At 44.3% G+C, this 20,982-nt stretch overlaps 1 protein-coding gene across 6 annotated transcripts in view; it reads left to right on the top strand.

Annotated features, from left to right (window-relative positions):
* Positions 1–20,982, top strand: part of LOC135368686 (GTPase-activating Rap/Ran-GAP domain-like protein 3) — a 487,058-nt gene that overhangs the window by 351,284 nt on the left and 114,792 nt on the right. Inside the window, exon 1 of one of the 6 annotated variants that reach the window (XM_064602131.1) lies at positions 18,567–19,998. The exons of the other annotated variants lie outside the window; for them this stretch is intronic. Within the exon in view, the coding sequence (XP_064458201.1) occupies positions 19,760–19,998 (239 nt within the window). The 5' untranslated portion in view covers positions 18,567–19,759. Of the gene's footprint in view, positions 1–18,566; positions 19,999–20,982 lie in introns of those variants that run through there. 6 annotated transcript variants of the gene reach the window in all.

Here is a 20,982-nt window from a genome sequence, read left to right on the forward strand (position 1 = left end):
CCTTTGTTCCTCCTGTATTTTCGTTTTCAGGCATAGCGCTCCATTTAAGCCACTTTCATTTAGTCGGGGTTTGTTTCTCAAAGGGTTGCCAGGGTACATACAACGACCTCGTGAAAACCGAGATAAGAGCAACTCCACATGTATTGCTGTGCACCGGAGTTTGTTGTCTCTGTACCACTGTAAAAGTAACGAAAGCACGTTTCTACGATGGTTGGACCTAGACGTAACTATGCAAGGTGATCGGGGCGTTGCTAAGCGTCTTAGTTGCCAGCAAAGCATTCGTACTTCTAGCTGTCTGTTGCGCGTGCTGCACCTTCTCGGTTAAACCAACCAGTAAAAAAAAAATCCTCGCTGTTTCGCCTGAACCGCGAAACGAAAGCAACCTGACTCAAAACTTGCGAGAAAAGAATTGTACGAGTTGTTTGACGCGAGTCATTTTTAGACACTATTTTCTTCCTCTTTTCTGTCGCCGCCCTTCTCTGGCGAGTCTGAGTGATCAGAACCGAAATTAAGGTTGGTCTCCCCCAAAATTGCTTCGCTTCGATCCCGATTTTATCGGCTTCTCCTATCTTATTATTCTAGATGACTGGCTCAGTCACAGTTACATTGGTGATACTTTTTCTTTTTTTGTGTGTATTTTATCGTTCATTTCGCGTTCCCCCTTCGCTCCGTTCTTGAAATGCAGAGAAGACATCAAAGAGAAAGTTGTCGAAGTGTGCGTGGGTGTACGGGACCGTTATTCCCACTCGGTCCCAGTTTTTAATCTCGCGCCAATGGCTTCTTCCATTGTTAGATGGTTATTATTGAAGCAAGGGAAGAAGGGATTGAGCTCGCGCGCTGTCTCGCGTGATTTAAATCGTTCCTTTTCTTGTTTTCCGTTTATCTCTCTGTATTTCCTGTCTGTGTAATTTCTGTGGGAGATTCTCGCTGAACTTTTTTTTGTTTCTGTCTCTGTTATGACTTTCAGGGAAGATTTGCAATGAAGAAGTAGAAAACTGAGCGCCATTTTCCTCTTTCCTGGTTTGTCGGAACAGCAGGCTTTCGCGAATATCTCGTACGCGTCATGGGCTGTTTTTGTTCCCGTGGTGTTTATGTCGTCTGCTTTCTTTCGCTATTTTTCTTGAATTCTCTCGCTACACTTATGGCATGTGAATCGAATGTTTCGGAAATAGAGTGCGGCGTTCGTACAAAGGAACCGAAACAGATGAAGATGGAAAAAATAGAGAGAAAGCAGAGTTCTGAGACGGATATAAGATCCTGTTAGTACGATGATATTACTTTGCGATTCAAACAGATAAGAATACAAACATTCATACACTCAAACATAATATGAAATTTTCAGGCTAGACTTTCATCGTGACAAGGTTAGTTGCGTGTAAGCGTGTATGAAACAGTCAAGTGCATTATAATAATAATAATAATAATAACTTTATTTTTGTTATGGTACCCAAAAACAACCACTAGGGTCTACTAATTGGTGCACCACACAAGGTTATACATGTGAACAAAGACAGTAAAATATACAAAAAGCCAACAAGGTTAACGGTGAAAAAAACGAAGTTAAATAGAAACAATGGCACTAATACTAGTAAGAAAATCACGAGAAGGAGCGAAAATGTCGATGTCATGGTGTTGTAAGGCGGAGTGACGGAGTAAGTGAATTATGACGGGCACGTCTTGCTGCGAAAGGCGTGCATGAAGAAAGGGAAGTGAGAGGGAGAGTGAGGCCCATTAATTTATTTGCTTATTAGCTTTATGGTCTTACATCCACCATTTAATGTCGACGGCCTTCATGAAGCTGAGCAGAGATCCCTGGACGGGTTTCCTACCCTGGAGGTTGGCACAGGGATGCACTATCTCCACGAGTTTGGGGTGGTCAGCCGCGCCTGTGGGCTTGCTGCTCCACGGCTTGCTGAAGCCTGCGCCTTGCATCGCCTGTGACTGGGCAGTCGTTTATTGGCTGCGCTGTCTTGCTGCTTTGGCTATTATTGGATGCTGTGACTGGACAGTCTATGCTCCTCCGTTCCTGTTTCTCCACTGTGGGCATCCGAAAGCAGAGCACGGGCCTTGTCGCGTCATGGCTTCTCAACAAGAACTGGCATTGCGGAAAAATCTGCATCCATCCACAGCCATCCACAGCCAAATCCAGTGGCCGCTATTTGCATTGCATGTCGATTAATCTTCGACGGTTCATTTATTGGGAAAAAGACTGCACCCTAGCCTTATTCCACCCCCCACGCACTGGATCCGGTGTCGACATTTGGATGTTTTTGGTGCACATTTTTCTCCCCTTCTTTTCACGTTATACGGTCATCTATGCTTGCACAAAGTGTTGGGATTGATTGAATGATTGATTAAGAAAAAGAAAAAGAAAGAAGAAAACAGTGTTGGGAACACTTAAAATCATGTACTGTTTATACAGGTTCGTGTAACGGGGAATTTCTTTGCTTTAGCATCATGCTACATGGGAAGACATTCGCTGTCATGGAGGATAATAGAATAACATGCTGAAAGTGCTCAGCCTTTTGGGTAAGGTTAAATAAAGAAACTGCCACGAAATTATCCTGTTTGGGTGTTAAATATACAAGCATGTTAAAAAAAAACATGTGTGGATAAAATTACGTGTTTTTCTTCATGATTTCACTAATGGACTTGCACGAAGTTTTACATAAATATCTTCTATGGCTACTGCCTAACATTGGCTTTAACGGGACAGCATGATCGCTTGGATCGTTGCGCTGAAGTTTCCTAAAAAGAGAAACGAAGGATTTTGTGTTTCTCACATGTTCTATTTTTCTATACGGAACGCGCGTTGAGACAGAAAATCATCCCGTTATACTAGCACACACTTTATATTTTGCTTGAAACGCGGGCTACGGCCAACGTAATCACTCTTAGATTCATCTCTACTACAGGCGTCGTTGACAGTGGAAACACACTCGAACGTTATCCGGTTACTTGAAATGTGGTACAAATAACTACTTGCACGTCAACCCTATACACATTGCCGCTTATAGCCACAGTTGCATCGCGGCGTGAACACCAAATTAAAACAAGAACAACAACCCTGTACACTGACGCTATCGATATACTACGAAATGCACCAAGGCATGGTCTGTTTCTACAGGCCTTGAGCAACCGCTGGGGCTACGTGCTGATTCGGTTTGCGCGCTTCAAACATTTAAGGAGTATTTGGACGCGCTCTACCGGAATGACAAATGCTGTGTGAGCTAACCGGGATGAGATGCATCCGTTATGCGACTGCATTACGCTACTAAATAAACTGTAAGACGCATAAGTTTTGACGCAGTTCTTCACAACGTCACAAAGCTCGACCTCTATTATTATTATTATTATGCACGCATTATTTCTTAAACGACAAATATCTCAACAACGGCACGGCTTCGTACCGAGAAGATTTACCGTTACCAATCTTGGATCATTTATGGCCATTGTAGCGCCCTCTGTTTCTACACGAGAACAAGTGGATGCCGTATATTTTGACATTTATAAAGCTTTTGATCTCATTAGACCACCCAATCTTACTGCGGAAGCTGAAAACCTTTGGCGTGGGGAACGACCTTATCTCTTTCTTTCGTTCCTTTCTAAACAACAGACGTTGCCTGTGTTGTTGCCATAAGTTCACCCCGGCTGATAATCACGTCACACTCATCATCTTCATCTTCCTCTTGGTGTCTGGTGCAGCTGGCTGCAGCGACGCTCGCGCTGCTTCTCGTTCCTTCACTTAGCACGCAGTCAGCGATGCGCACGGCCGTGTCTTCTCTTACATTCTTACAGCCTGTAGATAAGATACAACGCTCTTCATCCTCCCCATACTGTCCTCCATCGGGCGTACCTCAGCGTTCAATACCTGGACCCCTGCTTTTCAATATCTTTGTAAATGACTTAGTGATGCATATGAACCCTCTCATGTGCTTCAGTGCGCCGATGACGTTAAAATATTTAAAGAAATTAGTGCTCCTGAAGGCGTTCGTAAACTTCCAAGTTATATAACGGAAGATATATCATCCGTTGGAGGTTGGTGCGCAAGAAATGGGCTGATGATTAACACTTCTAAAACGGAAAGTGTCGCCCATTACAGGGATTTTTGAGTATCCATAAATTTAAAAAAACATTTAATTGTGTTGCTTATACGCGCAAAGCGAACATACTATACAGCGCGTACTTTTGCCCTGGTCCAGTTGCCCGTGCCACTGTTATCAAAGATCTCGGCGGCAGCTTTGATTCCCGGCTGTGCTTTCATGTTCCTTGTTACTTTGAAACTCCTTGGTTTACTTACATACATCTGCAAAGTTTTCTCTATTCGGATGTTTTTTTCTTCACCTCTATCGCTCATATGTCCTTCCACGGCTGGACTATGCCTCAACAGTGTGGAATTCCCTTCCCAGTACTGGCACCTCACTTACTGAAGCTGTACAGAAGGAATTCCTACATAGTATTCCCAACTTCCTCTTGCGAAAGCACATTTTATTTAGAGTGTATATATACTGTCATTCCTCCATATCAAGCCACTTTTTATACGCAGTCTTCTCCATTACGTTATGTTCTGCTATACAAGATCACACATAGTGTTGTGGACACGTCTTCCCTACTAGGTCAATATCGTACTGTGATCCCTACTAAAGTCACGACGCACCCGAATATTTTGTGTACGTCCCACTACGCACCACTTAACCCCGTGTCAGGAATTCAGTGAGCCACAAATATATACCGTCCATTCCCATGTCGACCTCTTTGACTCCCGCACCAATTCCTTCAAGGTTTCTCTGTGGAATTCACTGCATAGACACTACTTCGCAATATTTCCTTTCCTGTAAACGTACACACAAACACGCAGCCCATTCTGTAGTATAGCTTCGTCTTGTGTACTTTTTCCAGTATTGCTGGAAAGCCATTTTATGTGATGTTTTTATGTGTGGCATTCATTTATGTGTGAGCCTGCTATTTCGTCCACGCTTGTCTGGAAAACTATATTCTACTGTAGTTTTTTTTGTTGTTTTTTTGTTTTTGTGTGCTAACACTAAGACTATGAAGACCTTAAGATTATTGTCATCCTTATGTACTAGGAACGATGCCTCTTTTTTTTTTCTTCTTTTTTTTTGCGTCTCCGCGTCGTGCTTACTTTTGAGGTCTGGTAAGCAGGCAAAAGGTCTGCTTACGAAGCGGTACGACCAGCTCCCATGGCATAGTGGTTAGGATGATCGCTTTCCACGCCGAGACTAGGAGGTGACGCGGGTTCGAACCCTGTCACCGGTTGCGCTGTCTGAGGTTTACCCTGGGTTTTTCCGGAGACTTTCCGGACGAATGTCAGCTGTTTCGTCCATTATACAGGGCGTTCAAAATTAAGCTTTCACGAGCGCTACGCAAACACAGCGATGACAGGGAAACCGGACGATAACTTTACGCTACTTGTGTAAGAAACAGGTGCTGCTAATTATGTAGCACCTGTTTCTTAGTCAAGGAACAGAAAAAATAGCACCACTTTTTCTTTTGTTCGCCTATTTATAAAGTGCTAGTGAAAGCTTAATTTTGAACACCCTGATGGTGGTTGTGGTGGTGGTGATAGGGCTTGCCGTTGTCGGCCTCACGTATGTGGGCAACGTCACGACTCACGCCCTGGGGGAATGTGCGTCCTGGGCCGACTTCTAAGGGAACTGTGCCGACATATGTCTGAAAGCCCTGTTGAACACCCTGGTGGTGGTGGTGGTGGTGGTGGTGATAGGGCTTGCCGTTGTCGGCCTCACGTATGTGGGCAACGTCACGACTCACGCCCTGGGGGAATGTGCGTCCTGGGCCGACTTCTAACACCCTGTATTACATAGGAGACACATAGGCAACAAATCAGTGTAATGAACTTAAGCACGGGACAGTCTTCGTCGCCTTCGTCTTTGACTGCTGCAATATTTTAAGGATATCCTGATGTTGATCTTACAAAGAGAGCGGAAATGCATAATTTTATGTTTCCTTCCGGCTAGCCAGAAGAATACGTTTCTGACAAGGGCCGAGAAACTGTGCTCTGCGTACATCTTGGTGTTGAATACGGCGCTGGATTACCGACATTAAATAGAAGAAGAAGAAACAAAAACATCGTTACAATGAGCATGCATTAACGAGTTCTTCATACATCATTACATCTGAAATACGTGAAAACACGCCGTTTTCTTTCAGTCCCCCACCCTCTCCCCGCTACAAAATAATGCACAGTCAATATTCCTCTATGATACGGCTAATACCGGGTCGGCATTTTTTCCTTTTTTGCGTGTGATATCTTTGTTGTTACGTGTCACGTGCATCTCTTGCTATTCCCTCGCAAGCAACTCGATAAGAGAAACGAACATAGAGTTTCATAAGGTGATACATATAAGCAGGATTATCTAACGACGAATTCCAACCTGCCCACTATGATGTGTCGCTATGTGTCAATGTCCATGATGGCGGCCCCGGGAGGGGGATATATTTATTAGACGAAAAGGAAAACAAAAACGGGGGAAAGGTCAGCCCCGGCTTCATTACAGGTCCTAGCCCCGACTCGCTATATCGTTTCTCGTCCGCTTCCAACATAACCAATATGGCGGACAGTGCTCAATATTACCACTTCACGATATCGCGCGGATAACACATAAACGCTCCTGCATGACTGCCATACTTATGGACGGTAAAAAAAGGGGGGTATATATTTACTAAGAAAAAAGAAAGAAAGAAAGAAAGAAAGGATCATCGGAGGCAATAACCGATAGCGATGTCGTTGCGTACTCTGATTGGGTTAGATTGATATGAGTGGCGTTTCACGCGTCACGTTGTCTGCGTGGTAAAAAGTAGAAAACACCACCTTTAATCCTATTTAATCAAAAAATCGACGGTTAAAAATTACCGATAATCCATTGAGGATGCATCAAATTAGGAAAGACAGAAAGATTCCGGTCGGTACATTTCCGGTGAACAACGCGAATTAGATCGATTAAGTATTAAGTGATACGTATTAAGTGATAAGTATTAAGTGATAAGTATTAAGTGATACGATATTAAGTGATAAGTATTAAGTGATAAGTATTAAGTGATAAGTATTAAGTGATACGTATTAAGTGATAAGTATTAAGTGATACGTATTAAGTGATACGTATTAAGTGATAAGTATTAAGTGAAGTGTGTCTTTTTTTAGTTCTGTGTTAGCGCCGCGAAGCAACTTTGACTATGAGCGGCGTACAGATGTGGACAGGTGGAGAGAGGACAGCAGGAGAAGAGTGGGGGACAAGGGGGTTAGTATGCGTCTTGGGCCGACTTCACGGGGTACTGTGCCGACATTCGCCTGGAAAGTCTTCGGAAAACCCAGATGTGTCAAAAAATCGTGTGTCACTTGTAAGAAAGGTGGTAGGTTCGAATCCTACCACCGGCTGTGCTGTCTGAGGTTTTCCCTGGGTTTTCCAAAGACTTTCAGGACGAATGTCGGCACAGTTCCACCTGACGTCGGCCCAGGACGCATACCAACACTCCTGTCCCCCACTCCTTCCTGCTGTCCTCTCTCCATCTGTCCACGTCTATACGCCGCTCATAGCCACAGCTGCTTCGCGGCGCTAACAACGAATTTTTAAAAGAAGTATTTTAAGAAAAACCTTCTTGGGTGCATTCATTGAGTCTTCGCAGCTTCCTGAACGTTTCGCTCCCTCCTTATAATGTTTTGTTGTGTAGCTTTTAGCTGAAGCAGAAATTTACCTAATTGCAACCAAAGTGCAAATGGAACTGGTTATCACCCAATACATACCACGAAATTATTCCACATCTCTACACCGCTCGCACATCTGTAGAAGACAAGACTTGAGAGCCAAACTCCCAGTGTACGTTTCCTAGCAACCTGTACTAATGACTAGTCCCATGAAACTGACTGCAACATCGCAGTCAAGACCAAGCACCGTGCGAAAAGGAAGCTCCCCGTGCTTTCAGAGAATCCGTGTCATCATCGCTTTCTTCGAAGAGACAATCATACCACGACGAGAAGCTCTTTTTTGAAGGGGGTCCCTCATTTGCAAGTCATTGAGGTACTCTCCATTTTGCAGTGGATGAGTTAAGCGAGACGTTATCGCCTACCCTATCTCCGCATTTATGGACCGCTAGGGAACCTTTTGTCTCGACTTGAGAGGAACTTTGAAGTCAGCGTCTCAGTCATAATGACCGGCCAATTTGCATGTCTCGGGACGCATCTCTCCGCTGCCTCCGATTATGCTAGGCCTACCAAGATCCCGGAGGGTTATTGATTTCGCGGAAACGCCTCGTCGTTCTTACACGAGTTGCACGAGGCGCACAATTTCCTCGCCCGCGTTTTTCGCATCCCTTGTTTCAATGGGAAATCGTGTCGGTGATGTGGAGCTGATGCTGCGCTTACAAAAAAAAAAAAAAAAAAACGAAAAGGGTAGACGTGTTTTTTCAGATGCGTGGAAAGAAAGCGAGTGTTTCCGTTTCGGCGCTGTCACCCTAGTTGTGACGCTTCGCTCCCATGCTATCCAGGATAAATATGAGAGGCGGCTACATGCGTCGGAGTGCACTTGCGCCCAAAACTGTACAGCAGATAGGGTGATAGAGCGCTGAAAATCAGCACTGTGAATACTGAACCTCCTCCGGCTCTCATATCACGGCAGGTATCCCCGCCAATGAGGTGGCAGCGGGCGAGGTCACGTGCTTTCGAGAACCAGTAGGAAAGGCTGAGGCTCCTCCGGTGTCGGAGTGGAAGCGTGATGCTGAAGTTTCGTTGAGGGTGTGTATCTTGCCAATAGCGACACCTATAAGAATAATGTGGCATGTAGTTAAATTGCATGCATGATGCAATAAACTACACATATCAAGCGTTTACACCTATCAAAGCGTCACCACCCCTTTAAGGGACTTCACTCCTTTGTCATAAACATCCACCAGAAGTTAGCGAATCATGTACAAGATCGGTGCGGTTAAGTTTGGTTCTCTCAAGGAACAATAATAAATTGAGTTCCGTTCCCCACCTTCATTCACCCTGCGCATCTTCATATTTCACCTTAATAAAAAGAAAACATAAACAGCAAGCTCCAATCGAAAGCAAACTTTCAAAACCAGAATATATTATAAATACATCGAAAATCAAGACTTTTGAAGTTTTTTGTCATTTTCTGACAACGTCAGCTTTCGTACATTTTCCCCCCGATTACACAGGAAGTGTTATACTTCAGCTGATGGTTGCACGGTGACAACATAAAGCAACGCGGAACTGTATTCTGCGCAGTGTGAAAGGGATTTTAAAAAAAGCGAGCAGTTCCTTAGCGCAGTGGATATGACAGCGCATGTCGTAGTGTTCGTAGAGTCGGCTTTGCCTCATCATGTCGCTTTGTGTGGCAAAGCACGATGTACAGGCAGCTCTGAAATGAGGTTCTTCTGTAAGTTTATGGCGAATTTAGATGGAGTAATGTAATTGAAATAAAGCCGGCAGCACATATTACTAGATACGTATACGTATGTACATATACATACATATATACGTATATGACGTGACATATATATATGTGTCACGTCTCCGCAGCGAATAAACAGTATGCAATACACTAAAACAATAGAGACTGTACACCCTGAAATTTTTTCGCGCATCTATTTTGAGTTCGCACATGTGCACATCGTCGTTCATCATTTAATCGTTGTCATTGTTCGCACATGTGCAGATTACGATCTTCCACTCTGCGTGTCTCAATCGGCTTCCCGCTGTACGTAGTGCTCGGACACCCAGGGCCCCCTACTGGACACGAAGCGAACTAGAGCTTTAGTTATCGACCTCTAGGTGGCAGAGGACTCTTGTCGTCACTCTTTCTCTCTAGTCTGCTCTCTCTCTCTCTCTCTCTCTCTCTCGCTACGCAGGAGAAAAAGATGTATTGATCTTACCTGCCAGCTGCGTTGCCGTTCGCAGTTGCAGGTGGAGCTGTCTGACGTTGGCATGTCCGACCGCAACCTCGAACGTCCTTCGGTGAGCAGCGCTTTGAGAAGTCTACATAAAACAGTATTATAACATCTTAATTTAAATTACTCTCATGTCAAAATGACACTTTTTCTTTGACTGGCAGAAATTAATAACGTATGAATAATAGTTAATTGAAAATAAAGGAGCACGATCTACATGATAGCCAACGTGGCGAAAGAGCTATAATTTTTAAAAAATCTGCGGAATTCAGTGTATCCCTCAATACCGGACTACACTAGATTACGGGTTTTAGACGTGGAACACCAGCCAGTCCAAGTTTAGCCCCCGAATAATTTTCTATTATGCGGTGAAGGTAAAAATTAATAATTCAGTTTTATTTTTATTAGATAGTTTTATTCATTGATTACCAGTCATGTGCGCTAATCCATTACGCCAGCGCTTCATTAATTGATGGCTTTATTGATGCTTTATGTACTTATTAAATGATACACAAATTGTGGCGCTTACTAGAAAACCTTCTTGGGTGTTAAAAATGCTTGGAATAATTCGGTCAGTAATGAGTTTACTAATCTATTAATATACCTCTTCTTCAAAAGAAAAGTGAAAGTGTCTTATATGGTAGGGGCCAAAGCTTTGTCAAGTGGAAGTCTTTTCACTTTTTGTCTACTGTCCCTCCATTTGTGAAATTGGAAAATGGGAAGCTGAAGATGAAACGGAAAAACTTAATTACTTGTTAATTACTTAAAATTATTTAAAACTGATTTGCTTCACTATTGGATTTTCTGCATGCCATTACTGTTCTGGACGCTGGCTGTTTTCTTCACTTCCCTCTGCTGTTACTTGTTGATAATTAGATACTTGTTAGTTATTCAATGAATGTATTTCAAAGAGTATAAGGGTACGTCTAGAGCCACATATGGGGTGTTTTGCTGGTGAACAAACACAATGCTGCGTGGACAAGCGCCCCTTCCCGTAAGCCCAAAAGGACACACAACACCATTCAATCAACTCCGTTCCTATTTTCCTGCTTGCAGGAGAGCAGTGGCAGAAGCAATCCATCAAATATACCCGTGCTCATCGGTACGCTCCATGCACACACATATACGCCCCACCGAGAATATCAGAAACAGAGATAAATAAACAAGTGCTATACCAGTGGCTCCCTCTTCAACGCAAAAGGATTGCTGGTCCCGTATATGATGTGGTGGGGCACACTTCATTACCACTAGCAACCGTATCAATCACCCGCTCGGTAAGCCTCCCCAGGTAGAGGTGACGATGGCGGGAGTGATATTTCCTCTCCGTCTGACTTCGTAACGCCACGAAAGCAGTAGTAACAAAAAAAGAAGCTACAAAACCGAGGCTGCCCTTCACCTTTAGCGGACGGTGTATGTTCGTTACTTGCGACATGGGGGACTGGAGAAGGGGAAAGATGTCTTTAATATAGAATGTCGGTAGGGTCACAGAGCAAAGATGATGGCAGCAGGCGGGAAACCAGCATATCATGGCTTCGCGATGTCTTATTCTCGTTAGTCCGTTATTGACCTGGTGGTTTGGCAATGCAAAACTTTATTCAATCGAGCCTTTTACGTTGTCCTGCTCCCTCGCAATCGTCGTACAGACTGCAACAACAAATAAATCGTGACTATGAAATGGGGTGATTCACCGCTGGAGAGCAGTACACTATCCCATTAAACGCGAAACATCAGACGTGAGATATGAGAATGAAGGTAAAGTTATATACAACAACTGAGATGTCCTCCGCAGGCTGCGCTACGCCGATCAAACGGAAGAGCAAGAAAGAAACGAGAGAGAGAGAGAGAGAAAAAAAACGCGAAAGAAGCACCAATGGTCATTGGGATACAGAGCATGATACTACAGCATCTGGAGCAAACCGGTAGTCACGAAGAACTCCAAGAACGTTTGAAGACATCAACGGCGTTGCACGTGGTTCTGGCATGGGCCAATAATTGCAGCCAGGTTCAATGCCGGTCTGCTAGCAGTATTCAACTGAGCACAGAGTTGCCGCCTCTCCGTTTCGTAAAGCTCACATTCTGTTCGGACGTGCTCAATGTTCGCCACGACGCCACATTTGGAGCATAGGCTGATGTAACAGTATCCAATTCGGTACTTAAATTGGGGAGTGGAGGAGGGGAGGGGTGAAAGTTCTACGAATTGTCTTCGTAGCACTGAATTCCACATTGCAACGGTGTTTTTATATAAAACACGACGCTTCACATCAGGAACATGCCCGCGTAGGTGAGCATTCCAGTCTCTGTTACTATCGTGCTACATGCCTTTATCAAATTTGACGCAACCGTATATGTCAGAGGATCAGGAACATTTCGTTTTATAATGCGCTGTGCAGGCACCTTTCAACATCTAAAATGAGAGGCGTCTAGGGGGTACCGGATGTAAGTGTGGGTGTGGTACGTTTTCACCGGGGATGTGCAGTAGTTAACTGCTTGTAGTTAAACTACCGCATGGTAGCTAAAAATTAGTTAGAAACCACTTATTAGAAACTACGTCGCAATTTTTTTATTTTTTTCGACGGGGAGTCAGGAATCAGGACAGTATCCAACGTGTTGGAACAGGACCATTGGCTGTCGGAGCATTGGTCGAATTAGACTAGTTAGGCGCAGAATGGAGAGATTCATTGTCAAGTTTGCGTACAGAAATGCTACCGCACATGAGCAGAAAGTACGCCCTTTGTGTTAATCAGAATACGTAACGATCGACACACAGATTACATTCAAAAAAACTTACGGCCCCTCCGTCGTCAGATTTGAGGTCGTGACTTTATCATTGCCTGACATATCACTACATCAGTATTGTATGGAGGGGCTAGTGCTGTGCTATGATTGTTGCGAGTTCACTATCTTCTCGCTCCCCACGCACTCACGCGCTATTTCTACGGCTAAGCGATCATATAACGACGCGCACAAGATACGTACCAGAGTAAACCAACTACAACGAAGTGGTTGCAAAGTACTTTTAACTAGTGCGGCTGTTATGTAATTACACTAGTAGTTAAACTACAATTTGACATAGTAGTTAGCAGTTATAGTTAAAATACTAAAAAAGTAATTACAGCACATCTCTGGTACTCACGTGTGAAAATGGACCACACGATGTCTGCCTTACGTTTACAAAAATGAATTCATTACGAGTTCAGAATTTGCAAGCAACATTTTTTTTTATAATGCAACGCTACAAAATGCCTGGACACTAATTCTGTTTTAACTGCTCGCGTCTTGGGCCGCGTGAGAATGCCTTACTATCGAAAATGGCGTATTGGTGGGTGTTAGGTGTTGATGTTGATGTTGTTGTTGTTGATGATGATGATGATGATAATCTCCATTAAAAATGGAGATGTGGATCCCAGTTAGGGTTACTGCATACTAGAGTCATACACGTTGATACAGTTGTATTTACCAATGGGAACAATTTTATCCGTTAACGGGCATTTTGTTGAAAAGAACGGAACAACAAACGTATTGCCATCCGCACCCAGAAAGTACTCCTCTCTTTGAAACAAAGGCAATTGATGGCCTGGAACAGGAGGACAGAATGCGATATGCCCCCTGAAATACGGATGCGATATGGGACATTAAAAATGCCGAGCACGAACACAGTCGTGTCAAAACATCTACCATCGCGATATTTGTTTTCTTTGAATGTAGTTGTGTTTTCTTAAGCATTTATTTGCGTTAAATTGCAAAACCATCGGTGAAGCCGTGATGTTATTACAGCAGCAGGGTACAACACTTGATGTGAAGGAGGGGCCGATGCGATAGCCGGCCTGAAAGACAAAGTTCGAGGGATCGTTTACGTGTTTTCATTTCATTTTATGTACGTCTCATAAGTTTCACCAGTGTAGCAACGTGTTCTCTGTTCGTGATGGGGGTAACGCGTAGATGTCAAATGATGAGCTATAGGTCAACACGAGTCGGAAAATTAATGGCAACTGTTCACGTGACTTTCTGCACAACGCCATCGGTTTTCTTTCATATAACCGAACTAATCAGAGAGTGCGAGCAACATGAAGCGCGCATAATAATGATGTCTGAATAAAAGCAGGTAGTCCTCAAACGTAGGATGAAGTACCACACAGACACATACGGGGACTGTTAATATATGTCCGAAATTGGGCACCTCGACAACTATTTCTTAGCCGATTCTTCTTTTTTCCACAAGATGGCGTCGCTTCTACATCCGAAAACACTGTCACACTATTTCTTTTTGTTTGTTTTTTAAACTAAGGGTCAACGTGGACAATATTTACTCGTACAATTACTGGTAATTGACTAAAAATATTTTGGGGGGATTCTGACCTTGTTAGGCCTGATGGCCTTTTGTACCATAGTCCACCAGTGCGTTGCTGGGAATAAATTCAATTCAATTCAGTTTTTTAGACGATCATCTGACAGCCCTGACGTCATTTCGGATTTTTCCATCCAGGCCGTATATACCGATTCCGGACAAAGCTCGCAGATTGCGTTTTATCATATCTCAGAACGGCCCTAAATTTTCCTTTATCTCAGTCGAACGCAGGTTCATTTTCGTGTCCGTTCGTGTTCATTTCGTCCCCGTTCATTTTTTCCCGCTCGGGAACCGGTAAGATATCGCATCGGCCAGCACTCCTCACGTGAACAACTGTGCATATCGCACGCGAAAGCAAGCAATCTTCTTTTTCCTTGATCCTTCGAACGCTGATACGCTACTCAGATGTTTACCGGATGACTAGTTATATGGAATGTTACGTTATCGTCAGTCATACTCATTAAAGACTGCGGGCACCAGTATTCATCCCAGTGGCAGTCCACCCCTGTTGTGTCGTCGCTGGGAACGGGGCTAAGGAGCGCACCGAGACTGGTGGTTTGAGAGTAACGTGACAAGGTCTATAAGGTTAACGGTAACGCGTAATCCCCCAGTTCAACACAACTCTGACATCAAAACCAGTCGACGTCTGCCGGCTTGTCGCTCTAAGCCACGCAATCAACATGACTATAGCACTGAGATACCTCCAGAGCGACGCGATGCTGGCGCCATCTTTTGAAAGTAAGTTCTCAGCTCTCGCCAAATGCGATTGAGAGGTACTCTTGTCCTCAACGACTATACAGCTCGATGGACTGAGGATCGAGAAAGCGGATTTCTCCTTTTCGATCTTCTATTATCTTTCCTCTCTAAAGTCCGGTCATGCGGACAACGTCGGACTTTTCCGTAATAGCACCCGCTCGATGAGCTTTCGGTTAAGCCTAATACGAGACTTAATTAGGTTTTCCTGGACAGAGATTGGATTGGTTCAGAGTCACTCAAAGATCCAAGGCGTGCACTCCATGTGTTGGTCGGCATCGCGTACCTTGTATGCTGGTCTCGTTAAGCCCGCGCTAATTGAATATGCACAGCTCTGACGAGGGGCGTATTTTGGGAAAACAATACCCGTAGGGGTTGCGGAACTTTCCCTCTGGGGAACTTTTTTTTTACTTTGAAGCATTGCGACGTGACGTTCAAGTTATACCCCTATCGTACACTCTAAGATAAAAAAAGCAGTAATTTTACTCCTTTTGGAGACTAAATGCACTGCAACAAAAATTAGACCCTTTCGGGACTAAATGCGCGGGAGTAAATGAATGTCACAGAGTGTGGGCTGCATTTTCACGCTCTGTTCTAAGAGTCCCAGGTGCATGATTCGTGTGCATGCCTGAGTATACTTTGAATCAAACCGTCAACCGTGATATATCGAGTTAAATAAAATTTTGCGACATACATAGAGGGCACAATTTGCGAAGAACTGTTTCTTATACTCTGTGTCGGTAGAAAATTGCTAAGTTGGCTAAGTTGAATAGAATATTTATTTCACTTGTTTACGAAAAGGAAGGCCAAACACTGTTTTTCGGAGAACTACTCTCGTTCCCAATCGCCACGTTGCCAAGTGCGGTGCAGATAGGCTTCTTAGTTGTCTTTGCTTGCGGTACTTAGCCAATTATAGTGTCTTGGAAAAAAGCAACGATTTTGTGAAATAATCCAATGTTTCGCTAGTCTCGAGCAAAAGAAATAAAAATATAACTAATGTACCTGTATAATGCTTCATATGTTCGGCCCTGATGGTGTCTTAATTATCGACACTACCATCATTTGCGAATGACATCGTTTCCTCGTGTAGCTCGATGTATGACAAACGAATTACATTCGGTGCGACTGTCATTCGCTGGGAATGACATTTAGTTTGCCGTGTGACTTCTCTTTCATTTCTCTCTCTCTCTCTCTCTCTCTCTCTCTCTCTCTTTTACTTTTTCTTTTTTTCTTTCTTTTATCTGGGAGAGCCTTATTTCTGCCTTTCCTCCTTCGAAGTGCCAAGATTGTAGTTCGGGCACACCAAGGCGTATCCTTGAGGCCACTCACTAAATATCCGAAATAACGGAGCCTGCGGCATCGTCAAATCGTCACCCGTGTCATTCATCACATATAGTCACCTGCCCATCTTGCTGATGAAGCTCGGGATTTTTCCGTGCTCTCCAACCTGTTGTCATTAAACCTCACACACCTGAACCAAAATGTGGGTATGGTTGAGTATATAGTTGAGTGTACAGTGCATAGCTGAGCTGAGTATATAGTTGAGTGGGTATAGTCGTAGCCAAGGTCGTGCTGAAGACTGGGAGGCGGTGGTTTCGAATCCTACCACCGGCTGTGCTGTCTGAGGTTTTCCCTGGGTTTTCCGGGGGCCTTCTAGACGAATTTCGGCACAGTGCCCCTTGAAGTCGGCCCAGGACGCATACTAATCCACCCTGTCTCCCACTCCTTCCTGCTGTCCTCCCTCCATCTGTCCACATCTGTACGCCGCTCATTGCCACAGTTGCTTCGGGGCGCCAACGCGGAAGTAAAAAAAAAAGTTGATTGGCGGTACAGACAATAACGTTATGGTGACCCCCTATCGAAGGTGACCTAAAGTGCGGTTCAACGTTGTAAGTAGGATAAAAATGAAGATCATATGTTTTCACATTTTAGCCCCTCATACTTCCATACTTAAGCTCACCTTATCACGTGACCCATCCTGCCGTGACACGATAAAGAGGAGAGCGGCTCGTTAATCAGGGAGGGCACGTCTTTTTTTATATATGTATATTTACTAGAACCTCGCAAAGCCTTCATGAGCGAAGATAAAATATATTGGCCATGATGATGCTGTAAGATTTTATCTAATATCGTTAACTATGACGTATTTGTGTGATGGTTATCTTAAAGTGCTGCACGAGTATTTTCCATTGTCAGGTTCGAGCGCTTGTATTTTTTCTTTCATTTCTGAGCTTCTTTCTTTTGCCTTCCTGTGTAAGAGCGATGAACGGAAATACCAGAAACAAAAATTCTACATGAACTAATTGAGGGGACAGGCTTTCCCAACCAAGGCTTTTGCATTTCTGCTTTTCTTTCTTCCATCAATGTCAATGAATTATATGTCCTACAACCTGCATTTCGTTGACAAATATAGCTTTCTGCTGCCTTTGTCATAATGTTTGTCATTCTCACATAAAGTTCAAGCGTCAAACACAATACGGAATCTGCTTTCCTCGTTTTAAAGAACGATTTCTACGTCATTCTGCTCTACTCGTGTTCGTCATCTTTCACAAGTCATTCACCTATTACGCGGACGGGATAATGTGTAATGGGAGAGAAACTGATGTTTAGAAACTGAGAGAAACGCCGCTAAATGAGCACAAACGCACTGTGTTGTAAATGACACAAGAACGTCCAAACGGCCAAATGCTGAAACGTCTGTAAATTTGTGTTTTTGTTGCTCGTCCTCTGACCGTCCGTGTTTTCCTTGCGTTCATCACCACGTTACTTAACCAACACGCTCTAAATCTTCTCGCAGTTCCGTAAATGTACGACGCTCTGCACAAGTTATATTTGCTCTGATACGTTAGCCGTTTGGCTTGGAACAAACCACCGCAAAGCCTGCCGGGAAATGCTGTGCAAAACGACAGCGATTTGCTATCGTCTCCGATCGTCGTCGTCGTCGTCGTCGTATTGGTGTATGCACCGTCGCTGTCGTTTTGCACAGCATTCCTCGGCATGCGCACCCTTTTTTTTTTTTTTTTTTTCAGTCTTTCACTGGTCTTGACCTGGTGTATTCCTGAAAATGCTACTTACATAGGCTACAAAAAGGTGCCCAATACGAGCGACAAAGGTGGGAGCGAAGAATAAACACACAGTGAGAGAGAGAAAAAATATTACATGGGAAGAGGGGACAAGGCGCCGGCTAGCATCAACTTTACGTCCCCATTTTTTCTTCTTTATCATCATCACCATTATGTGAAGCAAGATGATGAAGGAATGCTCTGACACACGGACGGGTGACGACAGCACTTGTGCGACAAAAGGTATCTGACGCACCTGTCAGTCATCGCGGAGAAAAGGATGGACAAAAGAAAGCATCGAACCTAATCTGCAAGCTAAGAGCAAATGCCCCTTGTAGCGTTCCAATATTGAACCCCCACAAGCAACCAGTGGCCAATCGCGAGCACAGGAAGATACCGTGTACTGCGTCACAGCTGCGTCACTTCCCCTTTTCGCGTGCCTTGCGCAGTGAGCGCGGCCCGCGCAGCTCTGTCGTCTGCTCTCTCATTCGGGGCCGCAGAGCGCCCTCGCGCGGACGCTGGTTATGTGTGTGTCTGTTGCAGCCGAAGCAGTCCGCGGCTTCTTCTGTTCTTTTCACGCGCTTTCTACATGTGCCGTAGCCTCCGTTCGGGACACCCGTATGAAACCTGTGTCTTTTGATTGTGATCGACGAGACAGCGTCACGCGCACTGCTCTGTTACCTACTGCTTCGTGAGTCATGTGGTGCATGCAGTTTCGCTTCCGATTCGAACCGGTACTTCCTAGCACGACGTGATAGACCTTTTAACCCCTCCCGTGTCTCAAATAGTGTTTCAACGTGTGATCAAACCTTCAGCGCGCTTAGCTAGCAGACGTACCTTAGAAGCAAAACAACAGAAATAATTCGCGTTCAAACTTGTCAACATATCTTGTGGTAGACGTTTAGATACGAACGGGTTTCGCGCTCTGCGTATTCCATTGCCGTTTTTTTCTACCGAACGTGACCTTAGCCAGTCCGTACTGTGTGCTCTATCGCTTTCTCCTTATTTTTATACCCAAAGAACAAGTATATGCAAGCGCGTCTCTCGCGCAAAGCTAGTCGATAAATACAATTTTTTTAAAGAAGTTCAGCTTTCTATCTCGTGCCCGTACGTGATAATATCCGTGATAATATCGTGTAGGTTCGTCCTTTCGAACACGTAGAGTACTCCTTTTCACTAAAACGAAACGATGCTCACCAGTATATCGTCTTCTGATTAAGATAACACTCGCTACTTCCATCCACTGTCCACCAACATATCACTTTGCCGCCTTTTTGACATTTCACGCAAGTAATCCTGCCTCGAGACTGTGCTCTACAGGCTTCCATATCACTCCGTCACAATACCGTCACGATCCGAATCGACCATTTCTGCTCAAAGACATCCTCTGTCCATGCAGAATCACGCCGTTGTCTCGTGAAAACTAACTCTCTCCACTCAACGTTGTCCCCGCAAGGAGCTCACTGTATACCGCTGACGACCCCGTACAAAAACTATCGTAACTTCCTTCGTGAATCATGTCTTGTGCTGCCCTTCATAGCGAAAGATTCTGGGTATCGTGTTTGGTTCACTATCGTATTTTACGCTATTAGTGCGTTATCAGTTAAATAATAAGTGAGAGCGTTGAAGACAGAGAAGACACGAGAAAAAACCTAATATCAAGGACTCGACGATGGAACGGCGCAAGAAGCTACCACTTCGACTTGGGTTGTCAGCTGCGTCGGCAGTGCCCAGTGTGAAAGTGACCATGCCACCGAAGCGCGATAGGTCACGGTCGCTTTGCGTTGACCGCCTGCCTCCGCTGATAGCGCGGAGTCCACCTGCAGTCGCCCGCGCTGTAACACTGGGTCGAAGATGTTCAGCTACGGGTCCTGGAGATCGGCTCACCGTACAGGCATGCTACGCGCAGGGGTAAGTCGTCTGACCCTTTCAACCGCGATATGAGCTGTCATTGGAGCAGATAATCGTAGATCCTACTGTATACTGTGATAGGGACTGCTTTGTGACAACGGTAGCTCATCAGATATGCAATATCTTATAGACGTAGTTTAATATATCTTATATATTATATGCAATACTGTATACCTTATATGTAAGTTATTGATATGTTAGATACGCAAGCCTACAGGGTTTTCGCCTCTTGCCTCACTCGCATTCATATAGTGCAAACAAAATTGCAATCACAATCTTTATCTTTGCTTTAAAGTGCGCTAACGAACGGGGACAGATAGCAGCGCTGGGCTTAGCTTTCTAAGGATAGTATGAAGCATAACTCTTTAAAAAAGTAGCCCTTATGCCCAAAAAAAAACCTTGAACTACACATATGCATAAAAACTCTTTAACAGTTCAAGCGTATCGCCTAAACATCTATTCCCAGGCTCTGTCGTATCTGATTGAAAGTTCTGAGACAGGAACAAATAGCAAACACGACTCAAGCCTATTTCAATCTTTTATGTACCCTTGTTGTTATTCCTTGGGATAGGCATTGGAATATCCGCTGAATTTTGGGCAGGCTTTGCTTTGCAGCAACAGGCGATGCCCTTATGCAACACGGGTGCTCGCGCTGCGGACTTGTAAACCTCCACCATTAGAAGCAGAGCAGTTTAAAACCATAGTGTTCTATCTGTATTACATAACGCGCTGTGAAAGCTGCTTGTGCCGTCAAACAATTAAGGCGCTACAATAATATTTCGTGCGCTGAGTGACAACCACATGTGATGGTACTCTAACGGCGCACCTGTCTTGGTGAAGATCGTCTAAACTAATAATTATGAAGATTTCCTTGGGGTGACTATACATATGTAACCAACTCACACTTGATTCGCCACCCGAAATACGGTACTCTGTCAGAAAACGTGTGCATGCAGGTAATCAGGAACACGTATTGGAAGGAGA

The sequence above is a fragment of the Ornithodoros turicata genome, chromosome 9 (assembly GCF_037126465.1).
Source record: "Ornithodoros turicata isolate Travis chromosome 9, ASM3712646v1, whole genome shotgun sequence".
NCBI classification, from domain to species: Eukaryota; Metazoa; Arthropoda; class Arachnida; order Ixodida; family Argasidae; genus Ornithodoros; species Ornithodoros turicata.